This window comes from Cyprinus carpio, chromosome A20 (genome assembly GCF_018340385.1).
Source record: "Cyprinus carpio isolate SPL01 chromosome A20, ASM1834038v1, whole genome shotgun sequence".
NCBI classification, from domain to species: domain Eukaryota; kingdom Metazoa; phylum Chordata; class Actinopteri; order Cypriniformes; family Cyprinidae; genus Cyprinus; species Cyprinus carpio.
In genome coordinates, this window is record NC_056591.1 from 9,699,689 (window position 1) to 9,722,207 (window position 22,519).

General features: G+C 38.2%; 1 protein-coding gene across 1 annotated transcript in view; it reads right to left on the reverse strand.

The window, feature by feature from the left end:
- Positions 1–532: 532 nt before the first annotated feature.
- Positions 533–22,519, reverse strand: part of LOC109112960 (ubiquitin carboxyl-terminal hydrolase 24-like) — a 67,756-nt gene continuing 45,769 nt past the window's right edge. The window contains 40 exon segments of the mRNA XM_042777233.1: positions 533–2,719; positions 2,863–2,973; positions 3,130–3,216; positions 3,315–3,390; positions 3,704–3,782; positions 3,872–3,938; positions 4,025–4,090; positions 4,379–4,492; positions 4,565–4,686; positions 6,167–6,269; positions 6,600–6,689; positions 6,899–7,106; positions 8,989–9,102; positions 9,462–9,565; positions 9,647–9,742; positions 10,370–10,520; positions 10,598–10,739; positions 11,077–11,201; positions 12,366–12,586; positions 14,205–14,324; positions 14,406–14,547; positions 14,638–14,720; positions 14,809–14,907; positions 15,208–15,348; positions 15,927–16,056; positions 16,137–16,251; positions 16,343–16,534; positions 17,430–17,491; positions 17,675–17,835; positions 17,910–17,980; positions 18,067–18,222; positions 18,309–18,471; positions 18,548–18,776; positions 18,972–19,067; positions 19,189–19,286; positions 19,467–19,625; positions 19,985–20,093; positions 20,302–20,387; positions 20,927–21,100; positions 22,361–22,459. Coding sequence (XP_042633167.1) covers positions 2,657–2,719; positions 2,863–2,973; positions 3,130–3,216; positions 3,315–3,390; positions 3,704–3,782; positions 3,872–3,938; positions 4,025–4,090; positions 4,379–4,492; positions 4,565–4,686; positions 6,167–6,269; positions 6,600–6,689; positions 6,899–7,106; positions 8,989–9,102; positions 9,462–9,565; positions 9,647–9,742; positions 10,370–10,520; positions 10,598–10,739; positions 11,077–11,201; positions 12,366–12,586; positions 14,205–14,324; positions 14,406–14,547; positions 14,638–14,720; positions 14,809–14,907; positions 15,208–15,348; positions 15,927–16,056; positions 16,137–16,251; positions 16,343–16,534; positions 17,430–17,491; positions 17,675–17,835; positions 17,910–17,980; positions 18,067–18,222; positions 18,309–18,471; positions 18,548–18,776; positions 18,972–19,067; positions 19,189–19,286; positions 19,467–19,625; positions 19,985–20,093; positions 20,302–20,387; positions 20,927–21,100; positions 22,361–22,459 — 4,824 coding nt within the window. The 3' untranslated portion in view covers positions 533–2,656.

Genomic DNA, 22,519 nt, shown 5'->3' on the forward strand with positions numbered 1-22,519 from the left:
TTGAAACATTTCAAAATAGTCCTCCGGTCATCCTAAAACCTGTCTAACTAATCGTCCCAAAAGCTTACTACATCTGCTGCGGTGAATTAGCAATGAATCATTTATTGATTCAAAGAATAAAGGCAGTTGTGAGTACTGCAGTGTTTTGCTGACTATTAGAGGCCAAAACCAAGAGAAAGAGTCAAAAAATTAAAGACCCTACTGAAAGAAAAAAACAAAAACAAAAAATACTGCTTAAACCAGCCTTAACGGGTTTGCTGGTTTTACAAGGCCTTCAGCATGATCACTCTTGAGATTAAGTGCCTCAAGCTACTTTAATACTAGCAAACCAGGCTGGCCATGTTAAAACAAACAAACAAACAAAACAAAAAAGAAAACATGTTGAACCAGTTTAAGATGGTCTGCTGGTTTTATGAGGTCCTCCAGCCTGACCGATCTTGATTTTAAGTACTCCAAACCGCTCTACAACCAGCAAACCAGGCTGGCCATGTTAAAAAAAAAAATCAAGATGGTGTGCTGGTTTTACCTGGTCTCTTAGTCTAGGCAATCTTAAGTTTAAGTGCCCCAAAACACTCTAAAACCAGCAAGACAGACTGGACCATTTGAAAAACAACAACAACAACAAAAACATGTTAAACCAGTTTAAGATGGTGTGCTGGTTTTACCTGGTCTCCCAGCCTGACCAATCTAGAGTTTAAAACCAGCTAAGTTGGCTGGCTCTGTCATCTTAAACCAGTCTAGGCTGGTTTGCTTCTCTTAGTTGCTCTTCCAGCTTGATGAGGCTGGTCTGTTGGCTGGTATTAAATGGTTTTTGGACACTTAACCACCTAAACACAACTTAGTCGGGCTGAGAGACCAGCATAAACCAGCAAATGCACTTAGGCTGGTTTAAGACTTATTTTATAAACCAGCTTCTTTCAGCTGCTTTGGCCAGTTGATGCAGTTCTTTTCCAGCAAAAAGACTCACACACATAAAAACATGCACAGAAGTGTGGCAAAAAAAAGCGTCAATGTGAAAGTTGCGAAGAGCAGATGACTGTGAGGTAAAAAGCAGCACTAACGTTTGTGTGAGGTGGCATTGAGGTCTTTCCGCTGTAAACATTGAAGCAATGTCACTAAGTGTTCTAGTCTAAATACAAAATGAGCAGCAAACGGCAGCTGAAACACCCTGCAGACTACCTGAAAGTGGGACATCACAGGCCCGGCTCAAACAAGGGGCCATGACGCACGAGGCGCCGACTGTGTCCTCATATGGCGCTCTGAGATGAGCTCAGCCGAGCCATCTGAGTATACGTGTGTGCGTTGTTAGCGTAATGTTGAGTGGGTTCAGGCATGTGTGTAGCACGACGTGTCCTCTGGTTTGTCTCAAGACGAGGATGTGAGCGGTGTAGGGGAGGAGTCGAGTAAAGGCACTGTACTGCTCTGTGAGAACTTCCTGTCCCTCCAACAACCTCCGTCTTTCTCTCCCCCTTCGCCCCATTTCCACCCCATCCTCGCCTTGTCATCCGATTTGGATTGCGTAAGGCAGACTGAACAGATAAGATGCAAGCAGCAAAAAAAAATAAAAAATTTGGCTAAATTAACCCTGAAAAGTGTCTTCACGTCCCTAGACCTTCCTACCAGAGTGGGCACAAGACAACATCAAAACAGACGAACAGAACGAGTGAAACAGTTTCTCAATGACAAACTCTGCTGATTGTAGCACTCATTGTCTTTTAGGAAGAAGAAAAGCTCGTTGGACAGTAGCGTCTCTGTGTGTTGCATATGTGTCTTCGGACGCATCTGCTGATGCACTATGTCTTCCGCTGCAAGGTCAGTCCTCAATGTCCGCCATCATATTTCTGTCTAGCACTGGCGTAAACAGCTTGTGTCTTTTGCTGCACGCTGTTCCAATCCAAGAAAATCGATGGACAGAGAGCAGCGAAGGACATCCGTCCAATTGTCTTCACGTGATGAATTTGTCTCAAATTGAATTCAAATATAAAGTGCATTTAAAAAATACCAGCAGGAAAGAGAAGGGAAAAACCGGTGTGATTATTTGACTCTCAGAGACTTGGCAAGTTCCTCTTTTTTTTTTTGAATACATTTGAGGCACCTCTCAAACCGAACCACAAAAAAAAAAAAAAAAAAAAAAAGGAATCAGTAAAGGATTCTTAAAAATATTATTTTACATTTGAAATTACACTTATGGAACACATCTTTACATTTCTCATGAATAGTATCTACTTAATTACATTGGCAAATATACGCTGACTTCTTTTAAAACACCCCGTCTGGCATCATAGTAGTTCGGCGTAAAAACGTCAAGGAAATGAACGCCTCCGTTTTTATTAAGTCTCACTCGTCTGACAGAACTCAAGTCAGACGAAACATCTAAATCACTTGCATGACCTGAACTCTAATTTCATCCAATCAGGTTTTAACCACCAGAAAAAAAAAAAAAAAAAAAAAAAAAAAAAAAAGAGATATTCGCCTCTTGTGCGAGGCAGCCTGAAGAGCGAGCTCTCCGACGGGCTCTTTGGCTGCTTCTGGTCGCTCCATTTCCAGTCCCTAGAAAATCAAATGCAGTTTTCTGATTGTCCGTTTAGAGCCACATCTTTACGTCGGAGGGTAACTTTTTTTGTGTTGTTTTGATGCGCAAAAACAATGAGAAGCGTTATGGATCCACATCTTCTAGATCACTTCGAGAATCACCCAACATCATTGGGGATTCGGACCCCTGAGAGAAAGAGAGGGAGAAATGGTGAAAGAGTAAATGTAATTATTTATGAAACACTAGTGTATTTTATCATATCGCTGTTGACACTGTTTTATGATATAACTGATGATGGACTGCTGAATTAATGACAGACAGAGCTCTACCTGTCTGAGGCTTCTGTCCGAGTTCTCATTGGCCGGGCTGCCGTCTGAACCATTACTGCTGCCGGACTGCTCCTTCTCATTCAGTAAAGCTGTGGCATAAGCTAGAGTGTCCTAAACACAAAAAAACAGCATTCACTGAACTTATCTAAACAGTCAATGGGAGCTCTGTGCTTTCAGAAGAAAAACCTTTCTCAAAAGTTTTCAACTTTAAATACATAATGAGTTTATTCTGGTAATGCATAACGTAAAAAAGTGTGAGTGCCATACCTGTGCTGAGATGGTGCGCTGGAAGGTTTTAGCTGTGGACGTCTCGTTCGATACGTTACTCTGAGGCGTCCAGTAGTGCTCAGACATCTGAAAGAGGAGAGAAGGGGAATTCAATAATGGATGCTCTTTCACAACAAAGAAGTACTGGAGTGTGTGCATGGGTATGTGTATCTGTGGTCTCTTGCCTTCTTCTGAAGCCACTGCACTGCCCAACTCCAATGTCCTGAGAGCTCTTTAAAATAGTCCTTAGCTGGAGAACATCTAACAGAAATACAAAGACATTTAACAATGCTGCCAGAAACACTGACAGTTCATTAATCACATTAGATCAAAGAATACATAATTTATCGCTGACCATAATAGTATCAGCCATCTAAATCTATCTATCTATCTATCTATCTATCTATCTATCTATCTATCTAAATATATCCAAATATCTATCTATCTATCTATCTATCAAATATTGGCCAATAACCAAAATGGCACAATACAATTGTATTATATACATTTACATTCAATTACGTCAATATCCATATTGTGTATCCCTAATTGGATCCCCGTGTTCTACACTCACTTCTGTGCCAGCGTGACCAGGAACTTCACACACTGATAGCAGCGACTGCTGTCCACATTGTTGCTCTGATGCATCAAAGCTGTGAAAGTACGAGAAACACATATCAGTACAAATTAATTTAATCTTACAACTACTCACACTGATAGAGCCAAGTGACATGGTTCTTACCCAGAAGGCCCTTTTCAGATTCAAATGCATATTTGAGCCTCTGAGACTGCAGAGGGTCCTCTACCGTCTGAGAGGAGAAAATAAGAAAATAAGGGCGTTGCATATTTACATCCTACCCAAAAACTTTTTAAGACAGCACACGGCCACACTCACCAGGATCTCTAGGAGCATCTGAAAGACGTTCTTCAGTTCGTGAGGAGGAGCCGTTTCCAGATGGTTCTACAAGTCACATGAACATGTCATAAGAAAGATTGTGTAGGCTTGCTTTGTGTGTGTGTGTGTGTGTGTGTGTGTGTGTAAAAACAGGCAGGGCTCAGCTCAACATCTATTTTTCTGCAGAGATTGCTTCAGGTTTGTATATCTGTATATGGTGTACTTCCAATTACAAAATATACATACACCAATATTTTTTTTCTATAAATAATATGTACAATAAAATCATTAATTATAAATATAAATTATTTATCTATTATCATTTAAAAGGTTTAAACTAGTAAGAGTACCAACCTTGAGTAAGTGTAGGACTCCCAGTGAGAAAGGTTCGTTACAGAACGAACAATATGTGATCATCTCGATGAGAAACGACAATGGGCCAGACAACTCACGCATGGCAAACATCACCTGAAAGACATGTCTCAGTCAGTAGTGTGCTATACAGACAGACAGGAGATAGAGAATAAGAGACAGCATTACCTCCATGAGATACACCTGTCCTTCTGCTTTGAAGAGAAACATGTTGACGTCTGGATGTAGAGGCATGAGGGGTGAAGATGGAGCCACCAGTCCTGATGAAGCGAGCTTGAACACTCCTTGAGCTGAACACACATGAGAAGTGCATTAACACACCAGCGTTACCTCATCACTCACACAGAGAATCATTTAAGGAATACTTCACCCCAAAATGAAAATTTTGTCATTAATCACTTACCCCCATGTCGTTTCAAACCCGTAAAAGCTTCGTTCGTCTTCGGAACACAATTAGAGATATTTTGGATGAAAACCGGGAGGCCTGTGACTGTCCCATAGACTGTCAAGTAAATAACAGCGTCAAGGTCCATAAAAGGTATGAAAGTCGTTGTCAGAATACTCCATCTGCCATCAGACGTGCAATCTGGGTTAAATGAAGTGATGGGAACACTTTTTGTAAGCAAAGAAAACAAAAATAATGACTTTATTCAATAATTTCCTTTGTCAACAGTCTCCTCTGTGTCTCTCCATATCATGCTGCGTTATATCATCTGTGCCACAAGGATGCACTGTTTTCTTTCAAATCAAAGCTAAATACATATAGAAACAGCACATCCTTGTGGCGCGGATGACACAGAAGAGCATACACAGCATATGGTGATATGGACACAGAGGAGACTGTTGACAAAGGTCGTTGATAAAGTTGTTATTTTTGTTTTCTTTGCTTACAAAAAGTATTCCCATCGCTTCATATAACCCAGATTGCTTGTCTGATGGCAGATGGAGTATTCTGATGATTACTTTTACACCTTTTATGGACCTTGACAGTGCTATTTATTTGTCAGTCTATGGGACAGTCACAGGCCTCCCGGTTTTCATCCAAAATATCTTAAATTGTGTTCCGAAGATGAACAGAGTTTTTATTGGTTTGTAACGACATGGGGGTAAGTGATTAATGACAAAATTTTCATTTTGGGGTGGAGTATCCCTTCTAAACCAGGGGTCGGCATCCTATTCTAATCAACAAAATAATCACTGGCATGTGAGCAAAAGGGAAAACTGCATACCGATAAGTGCCCCCCAATAATTAAAAAAAGGCCAAACGTTGCTGAGAAACATAATGTAGAGATGTACTACCATTGAAATGTTTGGGGTCAGTAAGATTTTTCTTAATCACCAAGGCTGCATTTTTTTTTATCAAAAATACAGTAGAAACAGTTATGCTAAGAAATATTATTACAATTTAAAACAACAGTGTTGCTTAATATTTTTGTGAAAATCATGAAACATTTTTATTTCAGGATTCTTTTATGAATGGGAAGTTCAAAATCTTTTTAAACATTATAAATGTCTTTACTGTCACTTTTGATCAATTTAATGCATCCTTTCTGAATAAAAGTATTAATTTCACCAAAAAAAAAAAAAAAAAAAAAAAAAACCTTCAATTTTAAAATGTTTAAAAAGTATTTTTTTTTTAGTGCACATTAGTATTTTATTTCTTTTGCAAACTATGACTTCCATTTTGGGTCACATTTTTTTTATGCCCTTATAATAGTTCTTGTTAACGATAATAACGTTGGTGTGTGTCCAGAAATCGTGTGTTCTTACACTCCGTCCTCTGAGACATGAGGTCTGTGTGCATCACGATCAGGGCCAGAGTGTTGTGAAGATGCAGGAACTCACGAGCCTGTGCTGAACTCCAGCGCCGGTGCTGAAACAGAGATTAACACTTAAAGGGACAGTTCACCCAAAAATGAAAGCTCTGTTATCATTTACACACACTCCTGTCATTCCAAACCTGTACGACTTAGTTTTGTTCTGTGGAACAAAAAAAGAAGAATTTCGAAGAATGTTGGTAACAATCTCGGATTGTTTACCAACATTCTTCAAAATATCTTCTTTTGTGTTCCGCAGAAAAAAAAGAAAATGATCACAAAATTTTCATTTTTGGGAGGACTATCTCTTTAAGCAAGCAGTAAACCCCAATATTCTCAAGCCAAAAAACACTTTGTCAGGTGTTAACAGAAGGTGTCTGCAATACCTGGTTGTTTTGCCGGTTGGGTCCCAGGAGGAAGACAAGCATCCGACGAAAAGCAGAATGTTTCAGCAGCAGCTGACATGGCCCACAGCCCTAAAACACATCATCAGTGAATAACTCACATTTGTTCCTTCAGCTCCTAAGAGTAGCTTTAAAAGACAGAATATCAGTTGTCAGAATGGGCCACTTTTATGGTGGCTTCTTTGGAGCTTTCTATTAATTATCATTAATGGAAAAGAATAGCATGGGCTTTCTTCACATATACAGTCTGATGCCCATAAGAGTGACATCATCGTTCTCACCCTCTGAGCAAAGTTACTGAAGAGGCTGAAGTACTGAGAGCAGTTCTTGCAGTTATCAGGAACATCCTTATCCAATAGAGAGAGCAGCATGTCCAAAAGACAGTCCAACCCAGCGTCCTGGAAGTACAAAGCGCTCTCCAGGGTCTTCTCCAGGATGTTGGCCACCACGACACGGACCTCCCGCACACTGCATTCCAACAGACAGATCCTACAAAAGGGAACGACATGTCTTTCATGAGATTGACCCATTAACAATGTTAATTCAGTTGATTTTGAACCAGTTTTCCACTTTTTGCATGAACATGTGGTAAGAGACGCTGGATGCTGGCATATCTGAGCTGGTTGGGAGGTCTATGGAAACTTTCCCTGCAGAGCCAGATCTATCGTTCCCTCCAGGGCGAAAATGTTTATGAAATTCCAGGTCTCCATTGATAAGGGAAAAGTTTGCTTTTTTTGTTGGAAGTGTGTCAGAGCTCAATCATAAAACGTTCGGGAACATTCCCTGGCTTCTGCTGAGGTGTTGCGTGATAATTGGGGCAGCCCTAACATCCGATACGAAGCAGCCAATCGTGTAGCAGGGCACTACGCCCCCTTACTCCTATTCTGGAGCACCTTTTGACATCTCCAGATCACACTTAAATGCTTTAAACATTAACATCCCCTGACTGGCCCACATTTTTGGTTGACAGAATGCAGCTGTGGCCGTACCCCACACATATGCTATTGATTTTCAGTTATATGATTATGACCACACACTTACACTCCACACAATCACAGGTGTTATTGATAGACTGCTCACTAGAAAAAAAGTTACTATATAAAAAATCATTCAATATCTAATCCTACATTTTATACTGTGTCACTTATACTTTACTTAGGGTAGAAACTAGTACAACAGAACATTTAACATAAGTCAAAAGTACAGTGGCCTCAAAACATATTTGGAAACTTAAATACCACTTGGTTTGAAATGTTGTTATATTGTGTGTCAGATACTTTTTGGTGTGTTTAACAGAGCCATGGAAAGAGCCGTTCTAAATTTAAATAAGGTGAGAATGCAGCAAATTGGACTTGCGTTTTCTCTCTCTGTCTTTACAACACACTATTCCCAATGATATCAATGGATCTGCAGTGTTCTCTGACTTTGTGAGTGCCAATGGATTGATATTAGCAAGAGAGAGAGATACAATAGCAAGAGAGTCTTCCTTTGTTTTTTTCTCATCAAAATGAAGGAATTTATTTGGAATTATTAATTATTTTAGCCTACCATGTAAAATGAAGCCTTTAAGAGCTGCTGGCAGAATTAACAAGTGGAAATCCCATTCACTAGCACTCACCTATCACATCCACCTGATTTCAGCAAATCAAATCAAGTCAACACAGACAGTAGGTGCATTTCCATTACAGATTTGCACAAGACTTTGGCGATATTTCATTAATTTCGATAAAAAAGTATTGCAAAATGATGGCGTTTCCATTAACCGGTGTTATGCGAGTAAAACATAACTTTTTCCTCTCGCGATAATGGTAGGGAAAACCCCTTATACTGGAGAGCGGCCACGTATGAAGTGTTTCTTTGAGATTATAGTACATTGAAAAATGATCATATGAATTTTTACATACGCCATGTGACCTGTAAATGCGAAAAAAAAAAAGGTCTCCAGTGCAGGTTTGCGAATTATTCCTTTTTCCCATTGCCTGAAAAACACTCATACGAGCGTAAAAACTTTTTTGCGATATATAGGCATTTTTGCGAAATTGACACATTTCCATTAGGCATATTTTCAATTCACAATTTCAATTCGCGCAATTTGAAGGGTAATGGAAACAAGGCTAGTTTGATTAATATTCATGAGCACAGCTTTCTGTCAGAATTCAGTGCATTTTATACTATTAGTTACATTATTAATATTATTTTTCATTATCTATATTATTTTATTTGTATTTTTTATTATCTACATAGATATACAGACGTATAAAAATATTTTTATATTTTGTGCCTGTGTGTCAACAGTCAATAGTTTTACTTTTTACTAGCCAGTGGGGATTTTCCAATGTGTGCGTAGAGGTATAGAGATAATGTGGCTCACTTGATGATCTCCCGTCCTTCAGGTGCCACCAGGTACTGGACCATCCACTGACACGCCTCACTACTCTTGGACAACAAAACCTCCATGGTAGCGATCCACTCCTCTGTGTCCACCCTGAGAGAGAAGACGTCAGAGTTCCCACATTGAAAAAATAAATACAATGATAAGTCTAAAGTCATTTTTACTGTTTTAATTTTACTTTATTGCTCATATTTTATGCACAATTACAGTGCATTACAAATGCAATACATTTTAAATCATCATTTATAATTAATAAATAAAAAAACATTTATAATAATAATAATAATAATAATAATAATAACAATTTATATATTTTGTCATTATTTAAAAAAAATATATATGTAATACATTTTTTCACCACTAGTTCTGGTCTTTGTAATAGTTTACCAATAATAAACCTGTGTTAACAGGCCTTGCGTTTAAAGTACTATAAACTAAAGCATCATCCCAACCTGAGTTTCTTTTTAGTGCGCAGATAAGTGTGGAAGAGGAACTGGACAGACAGCTGCAGGCTGGTTTTGGCCATGGCCTGATACGATGGATGCTTTAACTTCGTCTGAAAAAACAGTATAAAGCTCAAATTTGTGTGCAGGAAATATAAAGCGCTTATAAAAGAGGCTGAATGCTCAGAGCTTACCGCGTTGACAGACGCCAGAGACAGTGTGAAGTTGAAGTAATCACTGTTGTAAACGTCTCTGTTCTTCATGAACTTCAGATTTTCATCTCTCACCATCTATACAGATCCAAAAGTCAATTTTTGTGAACTTTTTGCGAAAACAACAACATGTCTGAAACACTGTATAATAATATAATTATAGTTATATTATAGAATGATGTTGTCAGACCTTAAAGGTGCTGTATGTAAGATTTTGACTCTACTGAAGCATAAAAATACCATAATATGTTTGCAGATATTTAAGAAAAATGCTAAATTAACATACTTGTTTATCTGAAAAACAATGCTACAGTCAGTTATTCTCCTTTGAAAATGTGCGTTCCGGCCCAAAATGTCGGTGTTTGTTTTGGTTTTTGGAACCCGCCCACTACCAGTTTTCCCAATTGTATTTCAGCACCCCAGGTTGCCAGTTGGCGGAAAACACAGCATATTTAAATTAGTTCATCATCAAGTGCGCTCATTCCTGTCTGTGCCGTCAATCTGGCAACCTACGTGTGCGTCAAGTCTGAGGAGGAGGAGCCAGGAGAAAAAAAAGTCTCCAATATTTTGAATTTGGACTGCAATACCTAGTTCAACCACTCGGTGTCAATCCTACATACAGCACCTTTAACATCCACTCAACCCGGAACATTTCTTTTAATCACACTGGAATCGCAATGCATGAAAAGGCCTTAAAATCTCAACCTGATAGATCCTAGCAGGCATCTTTTCCACAAACAGACCCTTCTTCTCTCCTTTCTTGACCAAGCGTGTGAGCAGGGTGAGGCGGTCATTGTTGGCTCGGGGTGGCCGTGGGGAGGACTGGGGTGAGATCTCTGGAGAGGATGGCGCTGACCTGAGGTGAAGGATTATGAACATTAATAAGAGAGTCCATGTTGCAATGTTCATGGAGGAAGTAAAACGCTAACTCACAGTGAGAGATCCTCTGCCTCCTGCCTCACGATGCTGACTCGACTCTTTTTGGGCAGGACGGGGGAGTTCTGGTCACTGATGCGCTGGTAGAACAGCATGTAGGCGTTCCAGTAGCGCCGCCGCACATCCGGGTAGGGGTTAGCTATAGCATGTGAACACAGTGGCACACAATGTTAATCTAATAATATGAACACCATGAGTGATAATGACGATGACAATGTGACATGTAATCCATCTAAGATGTACTGTGTCAATGTTTTTTATATATATTAAGTCAAACAAAATAAATGTAAAAAAATCACCAGTCAATAACATGAATAATGGTTCATGATTACCACAGTAAAAATAAAGATTTTTAGGCCTCATTTTGTGTTCATGTTGAAAGATTTAACAAAGTTTATTTTATCGACTTGGTGCTGAAGTATCAGTATTTTGACATCATTCATTTACACTGATTTGAAGAAATATTAATAACTTACACTGGTCATAAACTTTGGGTCTGTACTCTCCTCCGAAACACTCGTACTCCAGAGTCTCATCGTTCATGTCAAACTCTTCAACAACATTGTCGTTAAACTTATACCAGCGTCCTCGTGAACTACCCCTAAAAGAGAATAAAGGATTGAAAAACGCACATTACAAACATTGCTCAGTTCTCCTTGGTCACCCAAACATTCCTTCATTCCCTCGAAAAATTTGCCAGTTTAAAGCTCCATCACACTGCCAAGCATCTGGGACAGTTTAAGGCTCTCATAAAAACACTCTTGCCAAAAACAGAAGCATGGCCCCCCAGAGACCCATAAATACACATACATACACACAGAGAGGCAAAAGACCTCCCAGAAACATGTTTCAGATATTACAGTTGCAGAAGTATGCCCTATATATAGACTGTGTATTATGCAAACAGATTATGCAGAATTCATTTATGTATTGTTCAAACACAAGACCTCTGAGATTATTTAGAACAAGCTTTATGCAACAATACTATGCATGCCGTAATCTCTCACTACTTTTTCTACTTTGGGGATTTGTTCCCTAGAAATAAACTCAAGCATTAAACTCAGAATCTAATTATTCCCTTATCGTTTGTGTAGATCAGTGATTCCCAAACTTAAGCCAAACCCCTTAAATAAAACCTAAAATATTTGCTTGAAGTACCCCCAAAGAAGTTAGCATGTCAATAATTGAACAACATGTTAACATGTTCACAGTCCTCTGATGTAAGTTAACAGTCACATGACATGGAGGAAAATAAATAAAATGTTGAATCTTTTTTTAAAAGGGTTTTATTTTAAATTGTTTTTATTTTAAAATGATTTTAATCTGAATAGTATTAGCATGTTATTGGATGTGAAAATGTTAGTGTGTTTGGTCTTGGTGGATTAGATCTGTTACACATGCTACTGCTGCTACAGAGCAAATATGGACAGGTGGAGCTGGGGAGGTGGAGGGTTTCAGAAGAACTGCAAGGGCAGCTTGCTGTGAAGCAGCAGAGGCCAATCAACTTGTCATTGCTAGCAGACTGCATGTATAGGATCTATCAGCCTAGAGTTTCATAACTGAACTAGATATTTATCAACTCACAAAACCCAGTTCGGAAAAACCTGGTGTAAATTGTAAGGCCTGATAGGAAGAAGTGTACTACCATCTTCATCAAACTCTAAAAACCAAACTCTCTCCTTTAAATTGGGCCAACAAGCAAACAGAGCATCCACTCAGAAACCCCCCAAAACACGTTAATAGACAATCTCTCTTGCAATCTCACCGACGGTCTTTGATGAATGAGTAATAGTGTCCTGCATGGGCCTGTCCGCTGTGGACCACCACTCCCACAAGTTCGTAGTTCTCAGAGATGGTGACCTTCTTCCGAGGCGATCCCCCGGATCCGGCCTCGCCCCCTCTCCCGTTCTCTCCATGATCTGCACTTGAATCTTGACGGGCCATTCCTGACACTGTGTACGGCTCCATGTTCAGCACCCAGGGGAACTAAAAGTGAGCACAAATTATTGAAATAGATGCAAATCTTTTATATACTAACAGTCAAATATCTGGGGTCAGTAAGATTTTTTTAATGTATACTTTTATTCAGCAAGGATGCATTAAATTGATTAGAAGTAACAGTAAATATTTTTAAATTGTTGCGAAAGTAAATTCTCTAAAGAAAATGCTTTCAGTTCATCATCAAAAAAAAAAAAAAAAAAAATAAAATAAGTATGATGATTTCCACAAAAATATGAAGCAGCACAATAGTTTTCAACATTGATAATATGTTTCTTGAACACATATTAGAATGATTTCTTAACGATCATGTGACACTGAAAACTGGAGTAATGATGCTGAAAATTCAGCTTTGCCATTACAGGAATAGAATTAGGCCCTTAAGACGGCAACCATTTTTTAAGAATGTGCGAGTTAAATAATCAAGGCATGGTATACACCACATGCCATCCGCTATCGTTTCCTCATCATTTTTGCCACGCTCACCTTCATGCTCATGTACACCTGATACACTCACACTGAAAGCACCTCTCACACTCTCTTCACGTGATCAGTGAAATCTGACTCCTGCTGCTGCTCTGCAGCGTGCGCTGTATAGAGCAGAGCAGATGCTTTTGTCCAACTGAACAAAATGGTTTTTATTTCATGATAAATGTATAATCTTTGTTCATTCAAGTTTCAAGGCAGATTTTTGCTCCTTAGTAGAAACCAGACCATTAACTGTGGTTTTAAACGACTCTTTATGGTCAGAACATGACATGACTTCACCATTTTGTAATTCTTTACAATGAACCAGTTATTTTTCCTAAACAAAATAATTATCTTAATAGAAAAATGGATTTCTTACTTTCTGCATGTTCTAAAGAGTGATATTGCATCAAATCATGAAACAGGTTTGTGTTGCCTGATTATGATAATGCACATCCTCAGCACAGTTTACAGTGCAGCCTCCAATATTAATAATAATTTTGTCTCTTAGAAATGCAAATTTGACAGTAGCTTGAGCTGAGAGTAGTAGCTTGAGTTAGGATGCAGATGTCCATTATCAAAAACAGTAAAGCCTGTAAAATTTGTAAAAATCTATTTTGTTATATGGTAAAATGTAATTATTATGACTGTTTGAGTTTTATACAAATTAATCATTTGTTTTCCATAGTTGCATACATTTAGATCATGAAAACCAAAGTTAAATGCACACATATAGCAATACAACTATATGGTTTCTAAGTATCTGTATGAAAAACAGTAGTTGAAATACATTAAGTATAAATGCAGAAACGCTATAGCTTAATGAATAAAAAATGAAAAGAATGAGTCAAAAAAATGAAAAGAATGAGTCTAGAGCCCTGAAAATTCATTTTTAAATATATTAAAAAAGAAAAGAGTTATTTTAAATTGTAATATTTCACAATATTACCGCTTTTACTGTATTTTTAATTAAATAATAGACTTCTTTCAAAAACATTTTAAAAATCTTACCAACCCCAAATGGTAGTGTATAAGGAAATAATCAACAAATTAATTGTTTTTTGATAAGTTATTAGCTGCAGGCCAACACTAAATAAGATGTGAATTGAAGCAGAGCTGCTGCTGCGTATGGTCTTACTCGGATCTGCTCATCGTATTTGATGGACCGGCCGCTTTCCCAGTCAAAGCCGAATCGCATGAGGTGGATGACCAGCACGCTGGGCAGAGACTTTATACAGGTCCGCTTCACAGTGGTCCGCTGCAACACAGAATGTGTGAGCACAACGTACACCTGTATTTCCCTGCAGGTCTTAATAAATGAGAACACATCAGACAGTACCTTCTCTTTACACTTCTCACAGTAATAAGCATTGCTGCCATCCAGGACCTCTCCTCTGACGAACTGATCGAGAGAGATCTCCAGACTCTGACAGGATGTCACCCCCAAGTTCAGAGCCATGAACGTCTCCTCGCGCTCGTACCTAAAAACCACACCCAAGTCAATGTTATTAAGAAGTCTTCTTGAGAAAATGGGTTTGGAACGATATGTGATATGTTCCTTTAAGGCTTACCTGTGTGGACAGTCTTTACATATCTTCTGATCAGAGAAAATGCCCTGGAATGTGTTTTTGAAGATCTGCTCTCGACCGATTTTCTACGCGGAAGACATTAGGAGAATTACAAACACACTTCAGACTGTGCATGAGCATTTGAGTTTGCAGGGGACATCAGGTGAGCTGTACCTTTAGATGTTCATCAAGCTGATCCACCAGACTGGTGAAGAACTCATAAGCGTCCTGCTGTTCTCGTACATATAATTCTTTATTCCACATCTTAAATATCTGCATCAAGATCAACAAAGTGATGAGAACAATGAAGAACGTTTTCACTACTTGAAATAAAAATACAGTGCATTCTAAAAATGCATGGCATGTAAGCATCTCAAATTGATATATTTTTCCTCAAATGCTCTTGAGTGTCTAATAAACTACAGATCAAATAAAAGCAGATTTTAAATCAATTTCTCATCTGACATTAGAAATTTCTCTTTAGCATTTTAGACATTTGGCAGCATTTATTCCAAATTAAGCTGACTGTGTGCGTGTCGAATGTTTCCAGACGAATCATAAGGTAGATCTCACCTTCCAGAAGTTCTCAGGTATGTAGTACTGTAGTTTGCTCTCCATCAGGTGACCAAACAGAGACTGCACCTGACAGAACACACTCTCCTCTGGGTTTTCCTTCAATTGACAAGACAGCCACACAGCAAGGTATAATGTTACCTATACACAAAAAGAGTTACACAAAAAACTGATAAAATGTTAACCTATTATAAAGACAAAGTCTCACCAAAAAGAGTTAATGACAAAAACAGTGAAAAAAATATTATTACAATTAAAATTCTAGTTTTTTAGTCTTCGTCACACCTAGTGGTGAATAGAGATTGTGCTAAAAACTTACACTAGTTGATAATTTTTTAGGAGCAATATGACATTCACCTCAGGCAAACCCATTATAAAATGTCATGTAGAGCTGAATGGCAGTTGTAAAAAACAAACTGCATTCATATAAATGTAGCAGGTTGCACCTCCGTTTCTTCATTCCCACAAATATTGGATGTTGTAAGTTCTCATAGCAGAACAGGACAATTAAAAAGAATTTCAAATAACACAAAAATAAATAAGGACTTTTTAACAGTTCCCTAAGGTTCTCACAGCAGAAACAGGAGCAATTAAAATGTAGAGCTGCTGGAACACTGAATTTCTACTTCTTCAGTCCAAGAGAAATAAGGACTGTCTGAGGGGACTCACACACAATCACAAGACTCTGTTGGAACAGAGAAATAAGGACTGCACCTGACACACAACGGGTCAGATTGGTGGTGCATGGACTGCAGTTCTTTAGTGATGAGCTGCAGGTTAGTAAGAGAGCTGTCGGCCAACATGACCAGCACCTCGTACGCCGCCAGACGACTGCTGACCGTACTGCACCTGAGGCACAGACACAATTACTAAAGGCAGTTGTAGCAACCTGCGCATCAATGTGTTTAAATGTAAGCTTTTCCACTTACTTTGGGTGAAAGTCGTGGATAGATGCTGTCGTGCTAGATGAGCTGTCACTGTTCAGGATGATTCGTGACGCTCTGAACAAGAAGTCGTCCAACAGCTGCTGGATCAGAGAAGGACCTGCAGAACATTAACAAGAAGACCCGTTTACTCTACATCTGGCTCTTCATATGCATATCATGCTGTCATATTTATCTGAAAAGTGGCTGACCGAACTGCTCTTTCTCATTGCCGCAGAGGGACAGCAGGGTTTTAATGAGGCGCAGGTGTCCGGCCAGCAGGATGTTGTCTGCCTCGCTGGTCTCCAGCTCGTTGGTCCAAGTGGGCTCGAAATTATCAAGCCAGCTGATCTCGTCCTCTAGCATGGCCGCAGGGCCAATCTGAAGCTGCTCCATTTCTGATGCTGAGAACATGACACATATCAGCTTTTCTAAAGGAATCCAAAAATTATTCTTAAATTCTACAGGACTAAGGCAAGTGTCATTCCCTAAAAGATACATCTGGAACTTATATAGAGGGAACAAAACAGCGGTGAGCAAGTGGCTCAGTGAACGTTCATAAAATATTGATAATCTCATATAAATATTGATCATCAAGCTTTTAATCCATTCATTTTCAATATTTATAACCCTGATACCGAAATCATGAATATAGTTTATGTCACTGTTCTTTTCTAGCAGTAAACTCCAATGAAATAAAAACTTTTTTTTTTTTATTATAGGAAATGTAAATACATACATAAACTATTTTTATTAAATCATACTGTAGGCAGAATGGGTAACAGGGCTGAAAATTTAGCCTTAAACTAAGCAATCATTCAATACGGACTATTAGGTCTGGGAATAAGTGTTGATTAAGTAGTTGATCATTTTAAATTTCCAATAAATGAATGAATGAATAAATAAATAATTGTCTTCATTTTCTAATAATAACATGAGTAACAGGGTTGAAGACTGATAAATGCAGTCAATACTACACTAGAAAATTCAAGATTGTTTTTTTCCACCATGCTGTAGAAACAGTCCACATGATGCATCACAATTTTAAAGAATGTTATTACTATTATTTTTAACAGGGAAAAAAACAGGGCTGCAAGAAAAAAAAAAAAAGTGGGACAAAATATTTTCTTAATTAAATTAGTTAATAAATACAAATAATTTTTACTACAATTGCCTATATTTATTATAATCAAAATCATGGCCTGACTGAATAACCAGAAAATAAATAATGGGAGGCCAAAGTGCACTTTGTTTGTGAAAACGGACATTTATATTACGAAAATAAGGCAGAACACTCACTGGTCAGGTCATCCAGTAGTTGGCACCTCAGATCAAAATACTCGGCGCATTGTGAAAGCAACCTAAAAACACGATCATCAGCTTAGCTCAGTAGATATTCATCATTTCATAGCTTTTCTAAAGTCTACACAGTGTTTTAATTACTTTGTGGGCGTGTTATAGTAAGAATTTCATTTGTCATTTTACACTTAGAGAAGTGGTCTCCTAAGAAAGAAAAGAAATAATGTGTGTTTAGTGTGGCTGACCTTTGGTTAACGCCCCTCATAACGCTGGTGGGGGACCAGAGAGGAAGTTGGGCTGTCAGAACCACCTTCAACAGGAAGAGGTTGGGCTTTTGGAGGTCAGGGTATGCAGAGGTGTCTGACTGACTGAGAGTGTACAGCTGATCACACGCTACACGTCGGATCTGTGAAGAATGAAGGAGTTTAGACGTTTGGACTCTAATAAGAGACAAGTTTAATTTAGTCAGCAAACACTGACCTCTCCACTGGGCGACCCCAGCAGAATATCAATGATGAAATCATTCACAGAAGGCAGAGTGTAAAATGAAGCTTGAAAGAGAAAAAGAAACATAAGTGTTTAGATTTTTGCTGACTTTATTTCGCATGTGTTAGTGTTTTTTGTTTTTTTTTCTTACATAGCTGTTGGCAGCGTAGCTGAAGGCATGTGACGAGTAAAGAGAGTGCTTCTCTTGCAATAATAGTGTCTTTGATGGACACAAACAGCTGTTTGACGCATATCCCAGCCTGCAACGTGGTGACCTCTCCCTCACTGCTCGAGCTGCAGTTACTTCCTGCAAAACACACACGAGCACAAACATTTAGAGAGATGCATAAGTCCGACTAAAAGACAGATATACAGTACTGATCAGAGTCTCACCTGTGCTGCTGACCCTGCTGCGAACACCCAGCGGGAGAAGCGAGTTAGTCGTCTCTCTGATTGGCTGGCTGCTTCCAACTAGATCCAATCGGCCTGCAGCTGCCGCCCAGGTGAGCCTCATGAAACACGCCACTGTGGATGTGAAGTCTCCCACCTCCATTGTCTAAAATGACAAACCAGAGAAGTCAGAGAAGGTCAGAAATAAATCATTTAGTAAAGCATCGGATGCTGTCTCACACCTGTATGGCGACACGGGCGGCCGGGATGATTTCTTCCACTCTGATGGAGGATCTGTCAGACATAGACACCTGCCTGTAGGAGGACTTCTCTGGAGTTCCGCAGACGGAGAGCTGTCGGCCGCTCTGCCGCCCGGCGTTACGAAACGGCCGAGAGGACAGAGTGTCCAGACCTTCCTTGCTCAACTCCTCATCGAGAATACTAGGCATAGCCTGCCCTACCAGCAGGAACCTACAGGAGGAGACAAAGGGCAAGTCCTTTAACAAATGCTAAAGCCCAAAGTAAGCTAAGCTAGAAAAAAGACTGGAACAGAACACAATGGTTTTTAAAAAAAATATTACTATGCCCATCACTTGGAGTGCCGAATTCAAAGAAAAGATGTGAACAAAATAACAAAATAGAGAAGACTGATAAATGAGACTGCACCTGGCCAGCTGCAGACAGATGGAATAGACTCCCTGTCTGGTCTCGTAGTCCACCTCAGAGGGGATGGAGTCTCTCTGCATGACGTTAACCACCAGACTGAGACAAGAGAGACAATGCACCACCGAGAGAATTAATGATCAAAATATACAGCCACATTAAGACTGCAGAATTATCAACATGAGGAGAGTGTAAGAGTGGGTCGAAAGCAGACGGCTACCTGAGACCTCCTGCTTTAAGGAAGTTCTCACAGAAAGATTTAACACTGGTCTTTGCCATTTCATCATCAGATGTGGGCATCAGCTTGGAGCTCAGCACCTGTGAGGAAGATAGTGGTGAGTGTGTGAATATAGAACAAGCCTAAAAAAATTCATGTTCTCTCAACAAATGGTTTTATTTTAAAATTCATTATTACATCCATTATAACACTGTTACAAAAATGTGGTAATTCATATACTTAATACACTACTGAATCAAAATAAAAAATGCTTCATGTACCTCCAGGTTATAAAGCACTCTGAACGTAGACATGCCAGGGGCAGAGGAACGAAACAGAGACTCCAGGATGGACGCTGCACTCTGCTGGTGCTGCTGTTTACTGGACAGAGATGGAGACTTTGAGGCCTGAGAACCAGACCCCAGCGTAAACAGAGTTTTCTGATGGAAGAGAGAGAGAGAGAGAGAGAGAGAGAGAGAGAGAGAGAGACTGTCTGCTAGAGAGAGAGAGTCCTCTGTGAGCACCCTACTACGAAGAACAAAGAGACTGTCATATTGACTGTTACAGTGCTAAAGGACTGAGTCATGAAGCCTGTGCACACATCTAAAACTATTTCACCTGTCACTTGACTGTTACTTACTCATTCTTTACTATTACAATTTTCCAAATAGTAAACTCATCTAAACTATTAAATAATACCCATAATTCATTTCATATTATGTATGTGGAAACTGCTTTCTAAGCTTGAACTGACACATTTATGCACTTTTATCCAAGTCAAAGAGTGTCTTTCAGGTACCTGGTGACTCCAGACGCTGGACTCTTTTGGCACAAAGTTATCAAGGGCGTCCTGCACCTCTGGGTCAGTCGGGATAAGCAGCAACAACTTCCTGACACGCAAAGTTATTCTGGAGAGGAACAAGAAGGCCGCACAGTTATTACAAGTCAACTGAAATCACAAAATACACACAATGTATGTCCGCAAATAGAAAGGAAAAATTGACCATTCAAAGAATAAAGAAAAAACATCATACAAGTTTAGTATGACATGAGGGTGAATAAATAATGACAGAATTCAAATTTTGGAGTGAACTTGCAGGGGTTGTGGGATTTTACCTGGGTTCCTCCAAATTGGCGAGCTGATAAAGCATCTCAAAGACATTACACACCAACGCCATGACCACACCAGGAAGAGATTTCTCCTGCAATCACACACATGAGCTTAATGAAGGAGGTTGAGATACACTACAGTTCAGATATACTACTTATCAGATGGGGTCTGCAAGATTTTTTTTTCCCCCTGAATAAAATCTATTTTATTTACATATTAAATTGATCAAAGGTGGTATAAATCTTTTGTAACATAAAAAAGGGATGTACTATTTCAAATAAATGCTGTTCTTCTGAACTTTCTAATCATCAAAGAATCAAAAAAATAAAAAAATAAAAATGTATCTGTTTTAAAAAAAAAAGTTTCAGCATATTAGAATGATTTCTGAAGGATCATATTACATTTTTTTATTATTTTAAAATATTACTGTTTTTGATCAAATAAATGCAGCTTTGGTGATCATAAGAGACTTGTTTCAAAAACATTTAAAAAAAACTTACAGACTCTAAGCTTTTGAAAGGTAGTGTATGTATTCTGTACACAAGTGTGTACTTGCTCAGTTAGCGTGTACTTGATCCAATAAGTATCAGGAAATTGTGAGTTGTCAGTTCAGTGAGTGTGTGTATGTACCTGCTCTAAAGCATACGCAGAGTTAAAGACCCCGCTGCTGCTGGAGCTGGCCGAGGCGGAGCTGTCCGCTGAACTGCCTGATGGAGTGCCTGTTCCTGAGCTCTTCACCGTCAGACTCTGCTCATCAGAGAAACCCAGCTGATTCAACAGCTTCTGGTCACGATTCATTGTCAACTGGAATTTAAAAAGAGGACTGTTAGCATGAATGCATAAAATAAAGGTCAATATGAAGAGCTAGTTTGATATGAACTTTCATTAGAATGATTAAAACACTGCCCTTTTGGATTCCACATTCTATTTTAGATTTTTATACATATTTTAATTATTAAAAAAAACACTTGAAAGTTCTGAAGTTCAGAATTCTGTAGGCAGTTACTGGATGTTGATCATTTCAAAATGCCAAATTATTGGCCATTTTAGTAACAAATCTGTTAACTAAAACATAAACCAAAACTAAAACTATTAAAAAACATTTTGGTTAGCAGAAATAAAGATAATAAAATACAAACATTGGATTAAATACATAAATTATACAGAAATTAGAAATATTGCTCTGGCAACCAAATGAAGTTGAAGTACTAAAATTACTAAATTAATTCGAATCAAACTGATATAAAAATAAATGAATGCAATTTAGAAATTATTATTTTTTTAAAAACAAAACCTAATAAAATTGCAAAGATAATTCAGATCAATAAAAAACTATAATTCTATATATATATAAAAAAAAAAATACTAAAATAACACTAGTAACAATAACCGATACAAATAAAGAATGTTTATTGTTCACTCTCTATAACTAGGAAACCTAATCTTATTTGATGTTATCAATACCTAAAACCAAAGTTTAACTATTAAAACCATTTTTTGTTTGATAAAATATAAATATTAGATGAAAAATGATGAAAATAAGATGCCTTGCCCTAGCAACTATCTGAAATAAGTTTAAATTGAAGCACTAAAATTACTAACTGTAATACAACTAAACTTGAAATAAAAACATTAAAACTATTTAGAAATATTGAAAAACTAATAGTTAATTTTTTTTAATGAAAACCGAAATAAATAAATAAATAAATAAATATAAATATAACTATAAATATATATAATATATATATATAATATATATATATATAATATATATATAAATATATATATATATATATATATATATATATATATATATATATATATAAACTTATTCAAAATATGAATAAAAACTAAAATTGTACAAAAATAATACTAATACTTGTAACAATAATCAATACAAACAAACAATGTTCATTGTTAACTATAACTAGAAAACGGTCTGAGAACAAGCTTGACATGCGCTCATAATAGCTGCCACATTCTCTCACAGTGCTGTAGGAGTGTTTGGCACCTGTGCACCGCTCAGAAATGACTGCAACACATCACATTGAGTGTTTGACTCACCATGCTGTCATTGGCAAATATCTGCACATTGTCCACCGGACAGCTGAGCTGCTCGGCTATCTTCCATCTGATGCTGCCTATGGTCTCGTTGCTGTGGCCCTGCTCACATTCACATGAACACAAACACATAAGGGCTGTTTTGATCCATCTATTCAAATT